The 24,264-nt window shown below is 39.2% G+C and overlaps 1 protein-coding gene across 2 annotated transcripts in view; it reads left to right on the plus strand.

The window, feature by feature from the left end:
- Positions 1–24,264, plus strand: part of AK5 (adenylate kinase 5) — an 85,281-nt gene that overhangs the window by 25,740 nt on the left and 35,277 nt on the right. For both annotated transcript variants that reach the window (XM_079982575.1, XM_079982576.1), the window contains 2 exons: positions 427–618; positions 20,928–21,018. In XM_079982575.1, coding sequence (XP_079838701.1) covers positions 427–618; positions 20,928–21,018 — 283 coding nt within the window. The remainder of the gene's footprint in view (positions 1–426; positions 619–20,927; positions 21,019–24,264) is intronic.

Below are 24,264 nucleotides of genomic sequence, written 5' to 3' on the forward strand. Positions count from 1 at the left end.
GTGAGCACTCAGGGCTGATCCTTCAGAATGGAGAGGTTGGATCTTCTTGCAGTCCATGGGACTCTCAAGAGTCTCCTCCAGCACCAGAATTCAAAAGCATCAATTCTTCGGCGATCAGCCTTCTTTATCGTCCAGCTTTCACTTCCGTACATCACTACTGGGAAAACAGTACTAATTTATAAGTCTTAAATACTTGGAATTGCTGAGGGGAATGACTCCAGTTAAGAATGTTATAAGTAGCAGACAGCAACAGCATACTTTCACGTGAGAAAATACTGAGGTTTTCAGGGTTCACAACTAGTTCTTAGACATGCTCAGTTCTTTTTGTCCTTTCCTCACAGAAATGAAACAATGACTCTCCAGAAGCTAATGTGAACCAGTCTACTCATTTTAATATTTAATTCATTTGGCATATTATCTCCACAGATCTGCACCCCAGATTTGGTGGTGTTTTTGTCCTGTTCAAATCAGCGGCTGAAAGAGCGGTTAATGAAGCGTGCAGAGCAGCAGGGGAGACCCGACGATAACCTCAAAGCTACGCAGAGACGCCTAACGAATTTCAAGCAGAACACGGTTCCATTGGTCAAATATTTCCAGGAAAGGGGGCTGATCATGACTGTAAGTCTTCAGTCAATGTATATGCTTGGTAGACAAATCGTAACTGTTGTTGAATTCCATGTAAGTTGATGCATAGCATTATAGCCAATGTAATGTTAGGTCTATTAATTTCAGGTCTGTGTTGATGAAATACCACCACACATATTTAAAAATAAGCCTTTAAAAATGCTTCTTTCTCTCTAGAAAAAAAAAAGACACATAGACATGTGCCTTTTATCTTACATTTGGAGACTTTTTAAAGATTTTCATTCATTTACAGAAGTATGTATCTTTCCATTCCAAATATAGGTAGTCTGGGTTTTGTAATTCTTTGTCTATCCTAGATAACTGATAAGGCTCCATATAGTGTAGAGCTGTTCTGATGCTCTTTCTGTAGGTATAGATATGCATATTCATAAAATATTGTTAGAAGTTTGTCTTTAGAAATGATTTCCCACCTTTGGGGAAAATATATCAGTATATTTCTGTGGTTATTTTGCATTCTAAAATAGCTATTGGGTGAAAATAATCTTGGAACTTCTGGGAACATGTAGAGTGGCACTCTGCATTGGTTGGCTCAGAACTATAAAGTTTTGCCATTAATTCGCGTTTAGTTTCTCTGCTCAGAGTTGGAAAAAGTGGTGAGGTTTGTTTCAAGGCAACAATGTCATTTATTTGAAAAACCCTTGGGAAAATGAGTCTTCAAAATCTCAGAAAAACTTTCCATGCTATGCCAGGGCTAGTGATTCATCAGTTCTTCACTAGTATAAACGGACAGCATTTCTCTTGAGTCACTCAGGATGCATACTAAAGTGGCCCGGATAGCTCTTGCTAACATTTCTGAGATGAACTCTGCTTTCAGAGTAAAGTGACATCTATATACCTTTTTTCAATATAAAAGTATACTGCAATGAAGTATACAGTTAGGGCTGTGATCCCACACACTTACCTCGGTAAGTTTCATTGAACTCAGTAGCACTTGCTTCTGCACTGGATTGCATAGTTAGCATGTTTAACTCTGTCATCCAAGAATACCCAATGTTCCCCATATGTTGATGGACTTCAAATTTATGTCATCTCTGGCCATTGGCCATACTGGCTGGACCTGATTGGAGTTGGTGTCCAAAATCTAAAAGGCCACAGTTTCCTACCCCTTTCATTGTAAACATATATAATATTATGGAGTAACTCCTATTGATTTTAAAAAGGTGATTTCTTATGTTGGCTATGGGTGAAGTAATAATTTTATGTAAGTTTCAGACTTGCTTAAAAATCTTTGTGAAGACTCTTTGTCAGAGCCATTCATCTGATAAATATTTCTGCAGATTTTGAAAGTATGAATACTCAATGAATTTCACTTGTAGGCTCCATCAAAGCCACCATCTTAACATTTACAAAAGTCCACTTAAGGGCACTTTACATTTATGACTATACCAGGGGATTGTGTGTAACACCAATTTTATTATGTATGTGTAAATGTTAGGAGCCCACAATTGGCATTGGGTTTCCAACTCTCATACATATATATGATATTTACACATGGACATCAAAGGTATGTTTGACTACACCTGTGTAGGTTAAATTGCATATATGAACTGGCACATATCAATCAACAAACGGTATGAACTGTAAGGCTTGGGAATGTCATAGTCATAAGACTATTGGATTTCTAGAAAAATAATGTATGGCAAAAAGCCCACAACTTGGATCCTAAATTTTCATGAACAGGGTATAAAACAGTCCATTTTCACTTCTTCCTTTTTTTTGGCATTGTACTTGAAAGGGTTATATAGCTTATCTAACTAATGTAACATCTGCTTGCCACTGCAATAGTTTCCTGCAACAATTAGGGTATTATCAGCTACAGCCAGAAGGTTGAGAAAAAAAGAATCATCAGGTCTTTACAAGCTACTACTTCATACTTGGCAGCTAAAGCATCTCAAGCAAGAGAGGAACTGGAACCATAATGTAGGACTCATTTAATTAGAATATTTGTGTGAGAAATTTAAGGAAACAGGAAAGAAAGAATAATGTTGATCTAGTGGGTGAAAAGAGTCTGGCTTGCAGAGAAGTAACTTCCATTTAGTTATTGCTCAACAATTCTTAATTATTATTTTTTAAAGAAACTTTAGCATTGTACAGCAAGCAACTGAACTGAGCTCAGGGAAATATTATTTGAAAATAAGGTGATTGCATGACAGTTTTAGAAGGATTTAAAGCAGGGAGAACTATCTTCTGGGCAAAAGTATGTCCTGAAATATTTGTGCTCTGACATAGTGCAGTGGGGGATGACTTGTGTAATGGGGGCTTCTGTGATGGGGAAGAACTGCAGGGACACTGTTGGCACAAGCTTGTCTTGTGGAAGGGCTTTTGGAGTTATCCCTGCATGCCAGTCCTGTCTTAAGCATCACCTGCCAAATCTGTCACAACAGGGCTTTTCTGCTGTGGTGCCTAATCTGCAGAAATATCTTCCTGCCTGCCACTCACACCCAAAAGCCAAATCTCCAGAATTTTCAGCACCTTCTGAAAACCTGTTTACCCCAGCATTTTTTTGGTCATTGTTACCAAGTCATTGAGGGATTGTCTCATTTATTGTGATTCTGCTGCATTTTATTGTGTTCACTTTGTTTTTGATATTTTATCGCTTGTTCTATTGTTTGATTCATATTCTTACTGTTGTAATCTGCTCTGGATTATTTATGAAGGGTGACATAAAATACTGCAAGTAAATCAATCGATTTTGCAGGTATCTATATCTATCTAATAGGGACGCGGGTGGCGCTGTGGGTTAAACCACAGAGCCTAGGACTTGTCGATCAGAAGGTCGGCAGTTCGAATCCCTGTGACGGGGTGAGCTCCTGTGGCTCGGTCCCTGCTCCTGCCAACCTAGCAGTTCGAAAGCACGTCAAAGTGAAAGTAGATAAATAGGTACAGCTCCAGCGTGAAGGTAAACAGCGTTTCTGTGCGCTGCTCTGGTTCACCAGAAGCAGTTTAGTCATGCTGGCCACATGACCCGGAAGCTGTACGCTGGCTCCCTCAGCCAATAAATCAAGATGAGAGCCGCAACCCCAGAGTCGGCCACGACTGAACCTAATGGTCAGCCCTTTACCTTTACCTATATCTGTCTGTCTGTCTGTCTATATCTATCATCTATCTATCTATCTATCTATCTATCTATCTATCATCTATCATCTATCTATATCAGGCATAGGCAAACTCGGCCCCCCAGATGTTTTGGGACTACAACTCCCATGCTCCCTAGCTAACAGAACCAGAGGTCAAGGATGATGGGAATTGTATTTCCAAAACATCTGGAGGGCCGAGTTTGCCTATGCCTGATCTATATCATCTATCTCCCAGTCAGGCCCAGCCATAGCCACGCTGTCTGGGACTGATGGGAATTGTAGATCAAAACATTTTGAGAGACTACCATACTACATAAAGTGTTCATGCTATGTATTTCCATGACAAACTGTAAGATAAGACTGCCTCTCTATAAAAAAATAAATAAACATACTTTACTCCTTTTTTCCACAGCAATTTTTCCTTCCTAGAATTATACTAGCAAAACCAAATAATACCATTAAATTGCAAGATACATTTGGTAGGCATTACTTCTAAGAATATATTTCCAGCAGTTACACATTTCAGTCTGCCAAGTAAAAGCCACGGAGATGGCATTAGATTTCCCCAAAGACTCTCATTCCCCCCCAGTATTTCTTTGTGAGCTCTTTTTGGGAGGATGAGAGCATTAGGCCTTTTAGTAATTCCTTTAATGCTATTGAACAGAAATGTACTTTAAGATTTCTTTGTAACGTCACAAAAACCTACTTTGCTCATGAAGTCTTGCTTCAACTTTTACAGATAAATCTAGCCTAACTCCTTTCCTTTAGTTAAATTTCAGAGGTTTTTTCTTTTCTTTCTCATTTGGGATTCAGCATTTAAACTAAACAGGTTTTAGCTCTGATTTGTGATCCCTCTGGATGCTATTTATTTTTTAAAAAGCAACAATAAATAAATATACCTTTACTGTTAGAATAAAGGAAGCTATAAAATTCTTTGAGGGTTTTTTAAAAACTAAAAAGTGCATGTAAAAATAAATGAAATGTGTGACAGAAAACAGATGAAGAGAAAGTGACTCAAGTGAATGCTGAAAGTTTGACACTTTCAAAGAGACCAGTGGAGATTGTCAGTTACCAAGGGAAATGCAAGCATGTCTGCCTGTCTTGCTTTGTTTTGCCCTATCTCAGAACAGAGCACCATCATGACTAGTGATGGGTTGCGTTTGTCTCAGGGCATCACATGTTGGGCAGGCCAGCCTTCATGGCTGGTAGGATAGAGCTGGCTTTTATTGACTTATGTAAGAAGCAACACCCATCCATTTCCAGTGAAGATCATAAGAAAGGCTAAAATGTTTCCACCAAGAAGATTTCATATGAAAACTCAGATGCTACATGCTGTGTCGTTGGGCTTAGAAAAGGGTGGGAAATAATGTGGTCTTGGGTGTGAAGAGAATCAGAACTTACAGGGTTAAACAGTTCTGAGTGACGTCTCACATTCTGAGGCGTGGCCATGTTCCAGAGGGGAGTGTTTTCTCTGTCTGTTGTTCTTCTTCGCTTTTGCGGCGAGGCAGCAATATGTGCGCTCTCTCGCCGGGATGATTTATAATGTTTTCCTTCACGATTAAAGACTGTTAGAGATAAGCAAGAACGCTTGCGTGCAGTCTGATTATCACACACACACACACAGCAACAGTTTTCTACCGCTGCGGCAACTCTGCTACAGGAAGCTGACGGAGAGCTTTCCATGGGAGTCCAGTGAGGAGCAGTGTGGCGCAGGGAAGCGTCTGGACTCCATTCCAACAGCCACTTGTTGGAAAGTTCCAATGATAGCATTCCCTAGTCCTGTTCAGGCTCATATTTCAGAACACTTCTGCCACAGCCAGAAAAGTAGACTTTTCAACTGTTTATACAGGGTTAGGATGCACAACATTAAGCTCAGAGTCCTTTGGCTTTCATGACACCAAAGGAAAGCCCTTCTCATTTTTACAGCAGGAGTAGCCATCCTGGAGGGCACCACGTTGGTTACCTCTGGACTTACAGGATCAGCTGATGCTATGACAGCATCTTGTTCACCTCTGATGACACCAGTACATAACTTGAGTCTAATGTAGGCAATTATTTTTGGATATTCCCAGTGCTTTTCCATGCTCTTTCCTTTAGCTCAGCTGAGATGTATTTTATCAGTCCTACAGTCTGTTGGTATTGCTGTGCTGATACTTGCACGAGACCTTGAAGATTTACCACCTGTCAAAATAGACAGTATTGAGCTAGATGGATCAGTGGCCCGTATGGCAGCTTTATAAGTCCATGGCTATATCACAGTCTTCTGAAAATTCATCCACTACTTCCTCCTAGGTTTCTGCTTTCATACTGAGATTTCTTTTGTCCTCTGGGAAATTTGTCTCAGCTTGCAAACTTTTCTTGAGCCTTTATACAAACACTGAAGCCAAGGATTGATTTGATCGTCCTCTTTTATTAATGCCTCCCCTATTTCTCCCATCTGCTAGTGCTGTAACTTTGCAGTCCTGTTTTGTCTTGTTCTCTACAGGTACTGGACCTTTCCTATGAACTTTACAGGGTTCAACACAGGTCTCCTTTTTTCATTAAAAGTTCTTAACTTTTTACTGCCCGTTCAGTTTATTACTCATCTTCCCTTAATCTGAAGGTCTAGTATGCCATTTTCTTAAGTGAAGTTTTGTACTCTGACCATCCAAAGGCACCAGAGGGAGCACTCCAGATTGGCTCTGCTGCTTTGTCCATGCACCCCTGTTGTTGCCACTGCCCCCAGCCGCCTACAGATCTGTGTCAGTTGCTACTGATAGAACCTCAGTTCCTATTAAATTACTAAAAATTGCATAGAATGCAGAGCTGACTTCGTTATCATGTAGGAGGTGGATATGGGCAATTCTGCTGCAAAAGTCTGGAGCAACTGCAAAATATTTTGGCTGTTCAGGAGATCGTTTCTGCAGGTCAACAGAATCTATTCTAATCCAAAGCAGGCCTGTCATTGCCATGAGTGAAACCAGTTTGGTTCTTTTGTAGTTAAAGTATGAGTTTAAATACGATTCCTTGGAAGACAATACAAGCAAAATTTATTCAGAGTTCTCTTTCATTGCTTTCATTATTTGTGTCCTTCGGTGAGGTGCAGAAATTCATTTTCTGATCAAACTGTGAGATCTTTAAATCCTGCACATATGATTGCTTCTGTTCTTTTGGGTTCTTTATTTACCATTGCTATTAAACAGGGAGGAAAATAACTCTTTCCTTATCTTTCTATTCTTATTCTGATAGTTAAAAAGATTTTACTTTTTATCACTTATAACATTATATTGAGCATTCCTTGAATTCAACATAACTCAAGCTTACACTGGCTGTGCATATACTACTGGGCCAGGCTCATGGTTTGTGTATTAATCCTTTAACAACTTGGGTCTAGGATACTTAAAGGACTGCCTTATCCATTATATCCCTTCCTGATCATGGAGGCTTTAGGGAGTCACCCATGGCTCAGATGCACAGCTCATGTCAGCTAGAAGTCACGTGTTCAATACTGTGGGCCCAATTTTGTGGAACAGGTCAGACAGGCCCCCTCCCTGTTGAATTCTGACACCAAATGAAGACTTTTATCCAGCAAGTATTTTAACTGAATTCTGATTTTATAGTTTAACTGAATTTTATTGCATCAAGTTTACTGTACACTGTTCAGAGACAAATATAATTAGGCATATATAATTTTAATTAAGCAAATATAAATTATTATTTAAATTGTTGTTATAAAGTAAAAAATAAAGGCAAAGCAAAGCTTTATCTGTTCGAAGTAACTCCCCTCCCCCTTCGCTACTTTTCAATAGTTTTTTCCTGCTTGGGTTCCTCTTGAGCCCTTGTCCCAAGGGGGGCTCTCTGCCGGCATCCTGTCTAAGCAGCTCTGTGTGTTCAGTAGCCTCTCCTTTCTTCCCTTTGTATGCTGTGGTGAGAACAGGATGCTGGACTAAATAGGCCATTGGCCTGATCCAGCAGGGTTTTCTTGCATTCTTATGTAGTGTATCTCCCCTCCCCACTCCAGCATAATACAATTATAGGATTTCTCTGTCGGCAAAACAAAGGAGGTCTATCACTAAGGACAAATTGAAAATTCGTTCCTCCTTCTGTTTGCTATGCGTATTTAGAAATTCAGTTGTTGCAAGCAAGAATAGAAGCTTTTGAAGCGTTCTTCACTAATTAGCATAAAACACTAATTATCTCTGGACTCAGCTAGATTGGTAAAGAAAAAGTGATTTATAAGCGTTGGATATCCAGAAAGGGGAGGAGGAGAATGGCTATTTCAATTCCTGACTCAGCTCTGCGGTGAGGTGACCTGCAACTCGAGAGCTATGAAATAACTCTCAAGTGGCAAAACGTTAGCTTCTAGCTATTTACAAAGTGCTAGAGAATGCTCACGTGGAACACCAGAGGTGTTGAAAGCATGTGCTATGTATGAAAATACTCTACAAAACATGAAATTGCCATCAACGGTAATGGCTGTTTTTAAACAGAAAGAATGGCAATTCAGAGAACTGTCTAGAGTATTGAAAGCAGTTGAGCCACATCTTCTGTTCTTGATGTAGATTCATTTATGGAATGATGTAGATTCATTTAGGGAATGAGATGTATTCCCATTAATACTTAAACGCATTCAGGTTCTTTCCTTAATACTTTTGAAATGCTGTTTCCATCTCTGTGTTCATCCAGTTATTTAAATTGCTTGTTAGGCTGTCAGCTTGTCATACAGGTTTTAATTTCCTGCAGGCTTTGCTAATTTACTCCATTTACAACTTCAGTTTAGCTGTCTTTGTTGAACCCAGCAAGGCTTCTCATAATTAAAAGTCAGAAGCTACATACAGTCTTGCATTTCTAAGGTTAATAAATACGAATGATATTTTCATTGCCATATTCTATTAAACTGATCAGTTAAGGTCTTGAGCATGCAATGCTTAAATTCACTATTTGATGGAGACGGACTATTCTCGGTATATACACCTATACTGAGAATAATGTAAACCATCCACTTACGTCATAACAACTAGAATTACTTTTGCTATCATTAGTGCCCTTTTCCAAGCCACTATAATCACAAAAACGGCTGATGAGATCCCTATGTACGGTAAGTGGACAGTTCAAACCAAAGTTTATCTATGCGATTGTATACCTAAGTTAAGTGTGTCATCAAATGGTGAAAATAAGCACTGGGGCTTATTAACTATAAGAAAACAGATATGGATTTCTAGATTGCGAAATGGTTTCACATCCTGTAGTGGCAACACAAATTCGACTGTGTACACACCATACATTTATAGCACATTTAAAGCACATCACTTACCTCAAAGAATCTTGGGAACTGTAATTAGTTAAGGGTACAGGGCATTGTGCTTTGTGAGGGGTAAACCATGGTTCCCATGATTTTCTGTGGTAATTCATTAAATATATGACATGTAAATTCTAGCAGTCTAAAACAGGACTAGGAAACCATGGAGGTAGGGAATACAGTCTGCCAGGCCTCTCTGTCTGGACTTCAGGACTCTCACCTATATCCTTAAATTTATTTTATTATATTTATATCCCACCTTTCTTCCTAGAACCCAAGGCAGTCAGCCATCCAAACACCAACCAGAGCCATACCTGTTTAGCATCGGCAAGGTGGTGGCCTCATGTGCTTTCAAACTATACCCTTCAGACCAAACCATGGGAATATACAGTGTACCCACCCTCTCTTTCCCAGCCATTCTGCTTGAGTGCTTTTGCCTGGCTGGAATGTGTCCTTAAACTGATAATAGTTTTAGTAGTAGTAGTAGTAGTAGTAGAAGTAATAATAATTTATTACTTGTACCCCGCCCGTCTGACAGGGTTGTCCTAGCCACTCTGGTTGGCTTACAACAGAATATCAAAGGACACAACAAAACACAAAAAAGTAAAAGCTTCCTGATACAGGGCTGCCTTCAGATGTCAGTGCCACAACTTTCACTCTCTGTCCTGAGATTGCATTTTAATAACTCGGAAAGAACGCTCCCTCTTTAGTCTGATGCAACATTTAGTGTTGTTCCACTGGAGTTGTTAACATTTTTCCTGTAAACCACTAGACTGGTAACTACCTAATCTCTTTCCCATTTCATTTTAATCTTTCTACTGTGCTTTTCTAGAACCACTTTTCAGTGACAAAAACACTCGTTTTGCTAAAGAACAATGATTGCCTTGTTTTCAGTCATTACTCTCTTCCTACATTGTCCACAATATGGTCATTCTTGCCAGATACTGTAAAAACACAATGTATTCAGCATGTACGAGACAGCAGTTTTACAAGGTGGTTTCTCTTTGTGATTTTCCCCTTTCTCTCTTTTATATGCCTGCTGCCAAGCATTTCTGTCCACCATCTTCAATGACTTCATCTCTCACTGAATTCCCTGTTCATGGCAGTTTATGTGCCCTTATGATACGCTGTGCCTCCAATTCCAGATGGCTCAGAATTTCCCTTCTTTAGATGTCTTGGAATATATTTGAGGGCTGTTCCCTTTTGACCAAGTCAGGGCTTATGTAGGTACTTCACAACAAGTAAAAGGAGCAATTATATTTGTGATAATTTACAATATAAATTTACACTAAACCAAGAGCCCTTGCACATAAACCATTTACAGTGCCGTAGCTATTTGTTTCAGTGTTTTTTGGAGTTAAATTTGTATGTCACTGTTTCATGGTATGTGATTGCCTTGTTTCCTGTCCACACGAACTAGTAAGTGGTCAGAGTTATGAGCATGGACACAGAGCAGTGATAGTCCTTAAAAAGGGATTTTGTGTGTTTGTGATGCTGGGGTATTTAACACCTGTTATTCCAGAATTATGTTTGGGGGTGGTGTTAGATGGCAAGAATTTCTTGAGTTAACTGCTTTAGTCTGAGATATGCATAACTTGTCAGAAGAGGTTGATGAAAGCGGGAAAGTGTGAAATGGAAGTTGCTCAAACCACACACTCCAAAGGCCACACAAAATGTGGGAAATTGCATAAAACAGCTTCAACACAATAAAAATATTGCAGAACTATTTTAGATCTTTGACAAAAAAAAATTGGCTATAGAAGAAAAGATGGTTTGATGACTGCAATATTCCAGAATAGTGAAGGAATAATAACGGGGTTATGTGGAAACGCATGGAATTTTTTTTAAAAGACAGCAACAATAGTGCTACAATTTATATGTCTGGAAGGGACACAAACCTCTTTTCAGAAGCTCCACAATATCAGTTTCCTCTGCCCCTCCACTTTACAGAAGAATTGTCTACTGATGCTTTCACTAATCCTGATCCTGGTAGATCACAGGATCCTTATTGTGTACAAAAAGTTACGGGGTAAAAGCTAAAAAACTCTGTGCAATCCTCCTCCCCCCAAAATAAAAGCCCAACAACTCTAAGCACTTCCCTCCTAAAAAAAGCTCAACAACCCTGGGCAATCCACCCACTCCATGCACCCTCCTCCTCCCTCCAATGACAATGGGTAGATCACTGCCAGTTTTTTTATTCTGGGAGTAGATCACAGTCTCTTGGGAGCTCGACATGCCTGTGCCCATCTCTTTTCTGTTGCCTTGATCAAAGCACAGACTCTTTGGATAGTTGTGTAATTCCTGGCCTTGTGGTAGAGCAGGTGAGAAACCAAATGTAATCATGACCAAAATTGTTTTGTCCAGTCAATATGAAAACAATATTCCATAAATACTCTGAATGGCTATGCATATCTATAACTTCATTAAGTGGCCCAGTGCAACATTTTATGTTTACTTTTATGTTTAGCTTGCAGAATCCATATATATATAAAATGAAGGAAATTTAGCTGAAATTACAAAGCACTGCATATTTCCCCCTCACTGTCCCAATGTTAATATTTGCCTCACTTGCTTCACTTACGACTATCAAAGAGCTTGCTTTAGGAGGAAAGAGTTTAGTGAGTATATACGATACAGCAGAGGCAATAGAAAATTAAGCACACCAAAGAGGCTCTGCTTTAAACTGTGTATTTTGCAAGCGCTTTATACATTAGTTCTCAACAAGCTTCCTTTCCTCTTAGTTCCAGTGAGACATGCTGTGTTATATTGCCTTTGATTTCTAGAGTTCAACGCTCTCAAGCCACTGAGAAATTATGCAATTTTCCACCTCCACAATAACAATTATAAAGAATGTAGTAATGTAATCCAATCACATTACTCCACTTTTTAAACACTTAACAGCGTTACTTAGACATATGAAGCCCTTCCCACACTTCCTTTCCCTTGGTACCATATGATAAAAAGGCAATATGCATGATCCAGCCAAAGTTAAGCACTCTGAATTTCCATAGATACAATGGGAGCATATTTAACATTTACAACCTGCTTTACTTTCCCACTTAAGTCAGTGGGACTTTACATTGCATACCTATTGGCTTGATTGTACTTTTGATTTTTTTAAAAATACATTTAGTATGTACTTTCGGTTAGACAAAAATAACCAGCCAATTGTCCAGATAGTTTTTGGCAATAAAAATTATTCAACATGAACTGAATAATTAATGTAAATAATGATGAAGTAATGTATATTGTAGTTGGGTTAGAAATTTGCTCCCCCCCCCACAGATTGTTTAGCTTTTGTAGCCTAAACTCAGGGTGGGGCTAGAAGTTATTAGCTTCTTAACACGCTCCCTGCCTGGCAGTTTTTAATACCTGCCTCCAAGCTGACTTTCAAAGGCAGAAATGAGTCCAGCTGTGGGATAAATGGTTGGGAGGCATTTGTAGGTGAGAATCAGCTGGTGAAGTAAAGATTTGGAACACAGGAGTTGTCCTAGGTTGAGTCAGGTCAACACTGACAAGAAGTGGCTCATCTGGTTATACTGGGGATCCTTCACAGTCCTACCTGGGCATACCAGGGATCAAACCTGTGACTTCTGCTTGCATAGCATGTGTTCCACTTTTGATGGGTTGCGCTTCCCATTTTTCAATCCTCATATCTTGGCAAATTCACGGATTGTAGCTATTCTTAGCAGAGAAAAAGAGACATTGCAAAATTGGAATGCAGAAGAAAGCTCCAACTGAGAGACAGTGTATTGCAGTCTTACAAGATATCAAGTTTCCAAGCTTTCAGTTTACACTGTTGTTGTTGTTTTGTATTGTCTCAGAAATAAGCCCTTGGACCAAATCTTGTTAAATGCAAACATTGCTATAGGGAAACAAATCCAATTTTCAAAGTCCATAAACTTTTTAAATGCCCATTATCTTTATTGTATTTATGAACCAAAAGGCAATATAACAAAATAGTTTAAATTGAGAATATGATTCAAGAAGCATAAATATAAGTTTGAACTAAATAAATTAGGTCTAATGTATTTTGGGGCATGAAAATGAACTCTGGGGAGCTCTTGTAAACCATCGAGACATCAGTTATGAACCTGCCGTTAATATTTTTAAAAAGCAATTGTAGTTTGGTTTAAAAATCTTTTAATGCCTTTCTTTACCGACATAGCTTACCTAAAGGCATATAATTTGAACGTTCGCTTTTACTGTTGTAACCAGTAAATCTCAGCTGATAGCAGAAGGTTTGGCATTATCCTCCTTAAACGACCAAAGCTTGAAATGGTTAGCAGAGGAACATTTTGCTTGGATACATACAAGGGAAGTGTGCTAGTTATCTAAGCCAGTTTGTACACCCGACAACCTCATGATGGAGCTGCATGGTATTGCAGTTCCACATATTAAGAAGCTTGTTTCGGTTACCAGCAGCTACACATAGGTTGTTGCATTTGTGAACTGAGGCTTAGCTGACATAAGAAATCTATGAGCTGATTGCCTATGTCTTTTTCTTTGCTTGAAAGTAGATTCAGGGGAGCTCAGTTTGGACTTATCCAAAGCTACTGTTAGCCCCCTAGGGGAGGGGTGGAAAGGGCAGATACTAGGGAGACTTATTTCAAATACTGGGCACCTGCCTTTTCCTCCCTTTATGACTAAGAGCAGTTTAGAAGGCAGGGGCCATTCTGATAGAGAAAATGGCACTAAGATTAACCCCCATGCCCCAGCACTGTGATCCCAAGTCCAAATCGCCCTTTCCCAGTGGATTCTTCTAAGCAAAGAATAAGACGTTGGATGGTCCAATCACATCAAGACTAGTTTAGCCCCAGAGAGTTTAAGAAAATGTGCTTTGAAACAACCAATTAATGAATATGTTCACATGTAACCATTTTCCAGAGTAATTTATGGCCCCTCCCTTAAAAACACCTCATTTTCTCTCCGCGGTGCAATTCTTATATTCACTATCTTAAATTCAGTGATCGTTGAGTAAGGGAGTAATTACAATTAATACTTTTTTTCATAAGGAGGCTCTAACCAGTTGTTTCTTTCTGGAATAACCAAAGTAGTTTGCTTCAGTTGAATAGGCAAACTATCTTAGGTAGTCTTGCAAGCATTTGCCTTCACAAGAAAGCGATCTGACAGCAATAGGTAGATTGACCTACAAGTTAGTAATGGAAGAGATAATCTTTAAAGCTGAAATACCATACTTACTTACCTTGGAGTAAATCCTATTAAACAGGGAGGCTTACTTCTGAATAGACATGTATAAGATTGTGCTGTAAAGTATGTGGGGCATAAGCTGTTTTGCCTGATTAATTTGTGCTGCAAGTACTCTATTCAAGGTCCTGGGTTCACATATTGGGTACAACTGGGAAACCAAAGGCTGAATCTCCAGGGCCTGTTCCAGAGGTCACTAGATTACACTCAGACTGTACCTTTTAGGGGCTATATAGCTCAGTAGTAGAGGACTTGCTGTACATAGGTTCCATCTTCAAGTAAAATATGTCAAATAGCAGCATTAGGGAGAAGGATTGTCTGAGACCACAATCTGCTGCCAGATTGAACCATTAGACCCTTGGTCTGGCTCAGTGTAAGATGACTTACTGCATTCTTATGTGACTCCAGTACATTTAGTAAACCATCCTACATCTCTAGTTATTATTAGCTGTCTTGAAAAGGATTCAAAATAAGGAGAGAAACTAGGCTGAGTTTTAATACCTATGCTACTTTCCTCCACCACTGTAATTCCCTTGTCCAAGACACCTGTGTATATACTGTCCACTTCTATTATAGTTACTGATGACAGCCTGAGGGACAGAGCAAAACAACTTGACTAGTGCATCATTGGCAACGCTGGAAAAAAAGAAACGACAACACAGAACTTAAATATCTAAGAACTGATTCGGGGAGGAGAAATGGAGAGGAGTAAATAGATTTCTTCTGTCAAAAACACTCAGCACAACTGTCATTACATTCTAAAAGCAGTTAAAATGCATTCATAAGCCAGATTGACAGCATGGCCCTCCTCCTTCATTTTTTATCACATAATACTAACTAGTCACCCACTCAGCACAAAGCAAACCTTCTCATTACTCACATATTAGCCTCACAGCAAGAGAACTTCCAATTAAGCATGGCAGTTTTCTCAGAGTATTTTGGGGGGTGGGGTGAACACACACCACTCATCCAGTTGCTGATTTGTACAAAGCGGGAACATGTTTTAAAATTGGTTTAATGAACAGACTTAATCAAAGCAGTGTAGACCAACCCTGTTCATATTTAGTCGAAAGTATGTCCCATTGCTCTGTGGATCTTCTATGTAAGTATGCAGAGGATTTCGTTTCATTTCGGTGTGTTCAGCTATGCCTAACTCTGCATAGCATGGGACTCTAAGCTGTGGTCCTTCAGATACTTACTAGGGAGACTTATTTCAAATTAACAAGTGGTAGGATGCAGTTGTTAACTACGACATATGAGAGGACCAGTTTTATTCAGTGGTCCCTAGGCATCTCCTGCTTATTTTTGAAGCCAGTACTCTTTCCCAGCTCTGTTTGGAGATGCAAGGATTGAGCCAGAGGCTTTCTGCATGCGAAGCAGGTGCTATACCTCCAGGCTGTGGATCCAAAGCTTTAACTGAGACACAGCTCATTATTTTAGTCTCTTACCAATCGTGATTCATGGAAGATTGCAAGTTTACATTGACACAATGTTAAGTCTTTGCATGCCTAGATAAAGTGATTATAGATGAGGAATTTGAATTTTTGGAGCATTTGGATAGTATAAGAAATGTCACCAGCATTGTTTTGGGTTATGTGACCACTATGTTAATAGGATTGGAGAAATGTAGTATTGTTGCTACCGGGGTTAGGACGAATGCAGCTTAGTTACATGATAATCTAACGCCATCAAGCAAATTATTAAACTACCATATAAGAAGAACTAATAAGAGTCAGTTCAGTAGCTCTCCAATGATCTCCTTCATTTATTTTGTGAATTAACTTTTAGAGAGAATGTACGTATTTTTCGCTCTATAAGATGCACCAGACCATAAGACGCACCTAGTTTTTGGAGGAGGAAAACAAGAAAAAATAATATTCTGAATCTCAGAAGCCAGAACAGCTGTTCTGGCTTCTGGGATAGCTACGCAGCCTGCATTCGCTCCATAAGACGCACACACATTTCCCCTTACTTTTTGGGAGGGAAAAAGTGAGTCTTATAGAGCAAAAAATATGGTATATGTACTGTTACAACCCAAATATTATGTTTATTATTTTATTATTTGTTAAATTGGCATACAGCCCTATACCTGGAGATCTCAGTGCAGTTCACAGCACAGAATTACAATATAAAAAACACAAAATACATAACACAACAAAGACAAAGACAACTCAATGACAAACCTACCTATACGACGCTGACACAAACCTCACACATACACTATGTGAAAGAACGAAAGTGTGCTACCCCCCTTCTCTCTCCCCCCACTCTTCTCCCCCAACCTTATACTGTATACAGTATTAAAGTCTCCCATCAAATATGACTGATCTATAGAAAGGACTTTATGGTCTGAAAATTGAGTTGATGTATGTACTTTAGTAACCAAAGAAAATCTTTAATAAAAACATTTAAAAAAATAAGCCTCCCTTCCACAGCACATTTTAAAAGGGCATTAGATGTCAATAAGCCAAAGGCCTGGTTAAAGAGGAATGTTTTTGCCTGTGATCACTTGTATTTATGGTGCTTCATATCATTCATATAGGTGGACTGCCCAAAGAGGGTCATATATGGCATCCTGGTTTCACTATAGCGATGAGAAGCAGGTCTGTGGCTTCTTTTTGATGGCAAGTTATTTGAGAACTATGTTTGATTGCACAGGCTTTAGCCTGCACTGTGAGAGGGAAAGGGAGTGAGCAAGCCACCTAACTTAGCATGTGCTGCCAGAAAATGAACATTTTTAGGTTTCCTCTGTTATTTTCTTACTTTCAAAATATCAAAATAGAGGCATCAGAAAGTAAAGGTTAAACCAATTTAAAATGTTCATAAAGGTTTTCAAAAACAGGAAACATTTATTGTAATGGTATTTCTGGAGTAGGTGACAATGGCCCATTTTTAAAAACAGTTATTTTTGTTAACCATAAACTGCTAAGAGGACGGGGCTGTAGCTCAATGATAGCTTTGCTGGCAGAAGGTCTCCGGTTCAATCCCTGGTGTTTCCATGAAGGGCTAAATCAGAGCTTTCCAAACTTTTCATGTTGTTGATACACTTTTTAGACATGCATCATTTTGTGACACAGTAATTCAGTTTTACTAGCAAACTAACCCCTTTCTAGCCCCGGGAGGAGCGTGGTGAATATTCGCATGACACATCTACACACTGCAACCAACACACTAACATGTTGCGACACACAGTTTGGAAATCTCTGGGCTAAATAGTATTAGAAGTATAATAACATTATTTAGCCAGCATTATAAAATAAACCAATTATTTTGGGGAATGTTGCTTAGTTAGACACAATTCTTTCAAAGAATTATTAACAGATTTCGGCTGGAAATATGGAACTCTTTTTGGATTAATGATTCTAAAATTCAGAATGTATTTATTACTCAGTGACTTGGCCAAGTTTTGTTGTTCATTTTGAAAACAGTTGAGATAAACAAGAGATGGTCCCATAGTTTATGTGGCCTTTCGCATGCTGCAATGGCTGTGGTTTAATTTCAACCAGGAATGGGGAACTTGTGAGTCCCACCAGCCCCAGCTTGCATGGCCAATAGTGAGGAATGATGGGAATTGTAGTTCAAAGGCATCTGGAGGGCAACAGACTCCCTGTACCTGATTTAAACATTTGGTAAGCTGTTGTAAGAGAAATGTACTTGAAAGTCATTCCAGCCAAAGCCCGCTAACCTATTTTCTTTTAAAGTAACGCATGACAGGCACTGACTGAGTTTATGATGCAGCTGCCAGAGAAGGCTATTCTCTGTAATAACAGGAAAGTAGTGACTCCATAGTGGGAGAATATGGCTCCATGGTGGGAGAATTGGAGTGCAAATACACAAGATTGTTCCTGTTCATTTGTGAAGTGTTACAGAATATGATCATATCCTAGCAACACCTTAATATATGCAAAAAGGAGGGTTAAAACAAATAATTTTGCTTAGTACTGCTGCTAGCAACTAAAACTAAAGCTTTTTTTTTTTAAAAAAGCACAAGACATTGCTTTAGACTGAGCACTCGTCTGTCTCTTCAACAAAGCTAGGCTTCAGAGTGTTGGGATTAAGGTTTGCATCAAACCGCACAGTTAAGTGTTAGCAGGAAAAGCAGGAGAGGCCCACTAAAATATAAATGAGCTTCTTGCCCTTTGGATTCATTCTTCATGAAATGAAACATTAGTCCAAAATGAAGAACGACCTCAGGTATGGGGGTTCTGCCAGATGGAGTCAGCTGGAAATTAAAGCTGCTCCAAGGTTGGTGGTCAAGGCAAACACAGGAAGCTAAGGAATATTGTTTTTGTCAGATGAAAGCATACACAGCAGAGGACACGCATAGTGCCATGCAAGACCAACAACCTGATCTTTGGCAATTTTGCTTTGTGGAATGAGACTTACTCTCAACTAAGTGTGCTTTGGAATTCCACTTGGGAATAAGTAGGAGGTTGACTTGGAGTGGATTTATGTCCTGCTTCCTCCCGTTCAATTCCTTGGAAAATTACTTTGACATTCTATGCTCCCTGCATAGAAAGTGGGAATAAACAAATTTCCCATCAGTTTGAATCTGAATTGCTCATTGATTTTTTTCACAGTGATTCTTCTGTCCACACTAGTTACTTAGAATACTGTTAAAAATGTGAAAGGTGTGATCTTTTGAGGCTTTTCCAGAGACTAGTTACCTGAAAGTATGACATTGACTATTTGTGTTGCAAAGGTTTATATTTTATTTTTTCATCTTAGTTTATTTTTTCTGTAAGATTCATGTATTATATGGATGGACGAACTTCAAGCTTGTGGGATCTGTTTGTTTGCTTACTAGAGCCCTCAGATCCATCAGCTGGGGGACAAGTGTTTGCATAGGGACTCAGTGGGGGGGAGACATTCTCTTAAATAAAGGTAAAGAGGACTTCTGAATACATCCTCCACCAGGAATTTGTTTTTGTTACCAAATGTGAGTTCTTAGTTTTTCACATAAAAATTCATGTATGGCTCCCCCCATCTCCCTTCCCAAATTTCTTCATTTCAGCAGCATTTAGTCTTTTTTTATAGTTTTCATTTATATACATTACAACAATTATTTAACCAAGTTTTAACATTTTCAGTTTTGACTCCCTCCCCGCTCTTTCTTTAGTTCCTTACATTTATTTTCGTCCTTTCCTGCATACTTCAATTTGCCTCAACTTATTCTTTTAATCGTCTACTCTCATATATATCTCATATCTATTTTTTAAACTGCAGGTTTTTACAATAATCCTGCCAATGTCTCGATCTGTTTATAGTTTGTTTATAAATACTCAATAAACCACTTTCATTCCTTCTAAAAGGTTTCTTATTCTTCCGGTAAGTTTCGCCATTTCTGCATACTCCATTGGTTTCTGCATTCAATCTTCTTTCTTCGGGACCTCTTCATCCTTCTACTTTTGGGCAAATAACATTCTTTAATCGGTGCTTTTTCTGGGTATACTCAAGGGTTTGCAGTACCAACACCCCCTCCCCCCCCAAATGGTAAAAGTGTTGCATTTACTGTGATAGCTTCATGGTGAGTACCAGCACCATTTTTTCTTAAAACAAAGAAACCACTGTTAATCCTTAAGGTAATACTTGGTGGTCGCAAGCCTTTGCTGTTCTCCTTCCATCTACATCAGTTCCCGCACCTTCCTCCCCCAGAATACAGGAGCTTCCACTTTTATTTTTTATTTTTTTTAGAGGGAGGCACAAATAACTTGATGAAATAGGTATGCGGGGCCATTCCTAAAGTATGTTGCCCATTGTGGTGGAAGGAAATGAAAGAGGGGTTTTGTGCTGGTTATAATGGATAAAATACAACATGTTCCCCACTTTGTATGGGCAAAATAGGAAGATTTCTGCGTGAATAGACATATTTAATTGTGTTTGAATATAAGTTTCTTTGAGAGCCCACTGAACAAAACCACTAAGGTATAATGGATAGAGTGTTCAACTTGGACTAAAGAGATCTGAGTTCAAATCCTTACTCTACCATGAAACTCAAAATAAAATCATTACCTTTCAGTCTAACTTATTTCACAACATTGTTGTGAGAATATAATGGCACAATCCCAATGTAAATCATCGGTATCCTTAGTATCTTCTTGGGAGTGTAGGTAACAAATTTAAACAATATTACTATTTGGGGACATATATTTGAAAACTATATTATTCATATCAATAGCTTGCTATATTATTATTTTAATCTGATTGCACCAACCATTGAAAAAATAAAGGAATGCAATGCCTGCTCCATCATTTAAATAGATAAGGAATGGCTCAGAGAGAGGCAGGACAAGGGCTGTTGGGGGCTTAATGGCTAAAAAGCAAAACAGGTATTCAGGCAATAATATAAGGACGACGATAGTAACTGCTGCAGTGCCTCTGATGTCAGTGGATAATTGTCGTTTGTTCTTGCAACGTTCTTTTCCCCTCTATTTGGAATCATGGGGCACTATGCGCCTGAATGATTTTCTGTAGCGGTGTCTCTGCACAAGCCTACTCAGTTGGTTCACTACAGTAAAACAGAAGTGTGATTGATGTGTTTTGTTGTAGGAAATAAAGAAAGCCAATGCAGATTCTACTGTGGTTCCATGCTTCAATGACGTTTGGTATTTATAGGAATATTCCACCTGGCTCTAAAAGACTTTGTATAATACCATAACATTCAGATAAGTAACCAAACCTGTTTTGGAATGTCTGATTGCCTTCTGTTTTATTACTAGTTTGATGCTGAGAGAGATGAGGAAGAAGTATTCAAAGACATAAGCATGGCAGTTGACAACAAACTATTTCCTCCTAAAGAACCTGTTGAAGGTGAGTTGGTTATTAACCCCCAAATACTGTAGGCCCAGCCTTGCTTTCACAATGTAATATATTTTCAAGATCAAAATATATTAATGCTTCAGAAAAAAGTATATTAATAAAAAAGTTAAATGTCATTTTTAGGGGGTTCCATGTCTATTATGTATGCACTAATATGTGACATTTTCTGAGCACTATTAATGTTCTGTTGATATACAATATATAATGTATGAGACAGGGGTGGTTCACATATTCCCAAATTCATACTTGAAAAGTGCTACCATAAAGGATTTTTAAAACCACATTTGGATCATAATGTGTTAAGAGATCATCACACATTACAGTGTATAAAGATGAATTGACCCATTTCTCTCCTGAATATGATTTGTGTGTAAGATTTAGCAGTGTGAAAAGCAGCCCACAGTATTTTTTCCTGGTAGCAGGCCTTTCTCATACTAAAAACACAAAAACCCACTGGTATTTATTAGCATACTATCATGTTGTATGTGTGTGCATGTGCACTGTGTGATTTGTTTACAGTTTTGTAAACATGGGGAATGCAAAAAAAAAAAAAAATACTAAGCAGGTCTTGCGCTTCAAGGACTTCAGGTAACCCTTCAGAAATAAATTCACACAGACTCATATTTTAGTTTAAGGTTGATGGGAAAAATTTAGGCCACATTGATTAAACAATGTGAGCAGTATTGGCTTAGGCATTGATAAACTATAACTGACTCCTGCCCACCCCACAGGAGGTCTGGAAGGGTAAACCAAACGAGGGAGCTACATCGATGCAAATTGACTGTAGTTCACCCCGGGGTTCCTGTGGTTCTGGCATGGCCCTAGCCCTTCAAGCGGACTTCAGACGAGATCCAGGACCCCCAGATTCCTTTAACGGAATACCCTTTTCATGGAGGGGCAGGTGATGGCCGCACCTCCCCTCCCCCATCCACAACTAAGTCAATGCCTGACCGCCCAACGATTGCTGGGAGGTGGGCGAAAACCAAATGGCCAGTGCCAATCTGCCACGTGGACAAAATTCCTACCAGGCCCCTGCCACAAAACAGGTGACCAACCGAAATCCCAAGCAAGGCCAAAGCACAGAAAACCCAAGAGGGCGGGTGTTTGGCAGCGTGAAGCAAGTGGCTCCGACGCATTGCACTGCCGTTTATAAATCCTCTTCCTCCCGCAACCTGCAAATCAATCTGATTGGGTGTTGCAACTGGCACAATCGTGGGACTGCCCCAGAAACAACCGGGCTATTCCCAGCCCCCGAATGCTGTGGGGGCCCCAAGGTCCTGTGCGCAAGCAGGACCCTCCTTGAAGAGGATCCCATTTGTCAAAATTAGTCAAACTATCATTTTAACCTCTACCTCTATTTTATTCAAACTATTTCTTCTGTCAAACAGATATAAGATTTTAAAGAGAAATCCTTAATTATGATTCTTCCTTTCCTATTAAGGTGAGGGAAACCTATAAAAAGCTGAACAAAAGAATTAAAAGCCAAAGAGTCCTTTGCTTACATCAAATATTTTAATAAAGCAATATTTTAACTCAGTTACCTCCACTACTAATATAATTTCTTCCTGCAGTGTATCTATTCCAACCTGCAGACTTTCAACTGAATGTTTTTGTTGCATATCCAAGCCTTTGCATGTTAAATTCCAATACTGTAATTGGTAGGAAGAAATGGTTTTTTAAAGGAAAAAACTACTTGCAGTCTTCAAAGACGACAATATATTCTTATTCATTGTGGCTTCCTAACATATAATAAGGCTGTTGCTAAGGGCAACAACTTGTCATGAAATTCTGCAGTTTAATTTTTTTTAAAAAATGAATTAGAAATACCTGAGGATGAGAATGAAACACTTTTATCATTCTGATGCCAATCAATCTATAATAAATTGTTGTCTTAACAAGACAGCTCTTGCTGTCTTCATAATTTCAAACCACTTTTCTAGCATTCTGTGTGTCAACACAAGACTTTAAACTTTAAAGCTGTTTATATGTATCTCATTATATATTTGTCCATAAACAAAAAGGGCATATAGATGAGCAGTATCTCTCTTGGAGGTTATATACAGTCGTTTTTCAAATCAAAAAATGAACAGATAAGATATAATTGAAAACATTCCTTAAAGAATTGCCATCAAAAGCAGAGTATAAGTTACAAACAAAAGTAGTGCTAACTGTGTAGGGCAAAATAAACTGGCTTTGTGTCAGGCAGAAATACACATGTCAGTGATCATGAGTTCCCAGACATATGGTGTCCAACATTAATAAAAGGAGAATAAGCACTTACAGCAAAGGATTACCATAAAGGTGGTATGGTTACTTTTTCCTATCCCTGCCTATTTCCCCCACTGCAACTCCACCTCCCTGGTGGGCTTCTGGCTTGGGACTCCAAAGTACTAGGGACAGGAGGGGGGAGGTTCAAAACAACCTGGAGAATATTTGCAACAAAATATTAGTAGCCGGGGAAAAGTTGAGCTGTCTAGGTGGAGAGTAATTATATATTAGAAACCAGGAGCTGTTGATACCATTTTCTCAGAGCAGCAGCCTAAGGAGAGGATTGTAGACTATTGAGAGGCTCCTTAAGGTACACCTGCCCCATTATAACTCCATTTGCTGCCACTGCATTTGAAGGGGAGCAGAGTCAGAGGTTGTAGCAGCTGGATATCAGCCTGGAAGACGAATCCTTACCACTACATAGAAACAGATTGACTATGTGAAAAAGAGGACAGGACTCTTGCACATTTATTGTTGTGTAGGAGAGGGAATTTCAGCAGGCATAGCTGAAGGAGATAAGGCCAATGAGTGTGTCAGTATATTTGAGGATTGGTTTCTGTTTTGGTTTGTGGACTGGAATCCACCTTTACTATCCATGGTAGATAAAGACAGTTTGGGAAGCAGATCGTGCAGTTAAGGTATTGTTACCAGACGTCCCTGTTTCCCGGGGACAGTCCCCAGATTTGCAAATCTGTCCCTGGATTTTATTTAATTTATATTTTAAGTGTTGTAGATTATTAGTAGGGCATGAAGGTTGCGTGATTGGTTCAATGGCACAAGACATACCGGGACTTCCGGCGAGGCAAAATGGCAAAACAGCAGCAAGCAGCTCCTGAAGCCATCCAGAGCCAACTGTGCTACCAGGCTGGCTCTGGGCTGCTGAGACTGCCGCTGCCACTGCTGAGGGGGAACCAGGGATGCCCGGAGCATCAACTGGGGGAACCGCTGTCCCCCGCCCCGCCGCGACCC

The sequence above is a fragment of the Podarcis cretensis genome, assembly GCF_951804945.1.
Source record: "Podarcis cretensis genome assembly, chromosome: 6".
Lineage (NCBI taxonomy): Eukaryota > Metazoa > Chordata > Lepidosauria > Squamata > Lacertidae > Podarcis > Podarcis cretensis.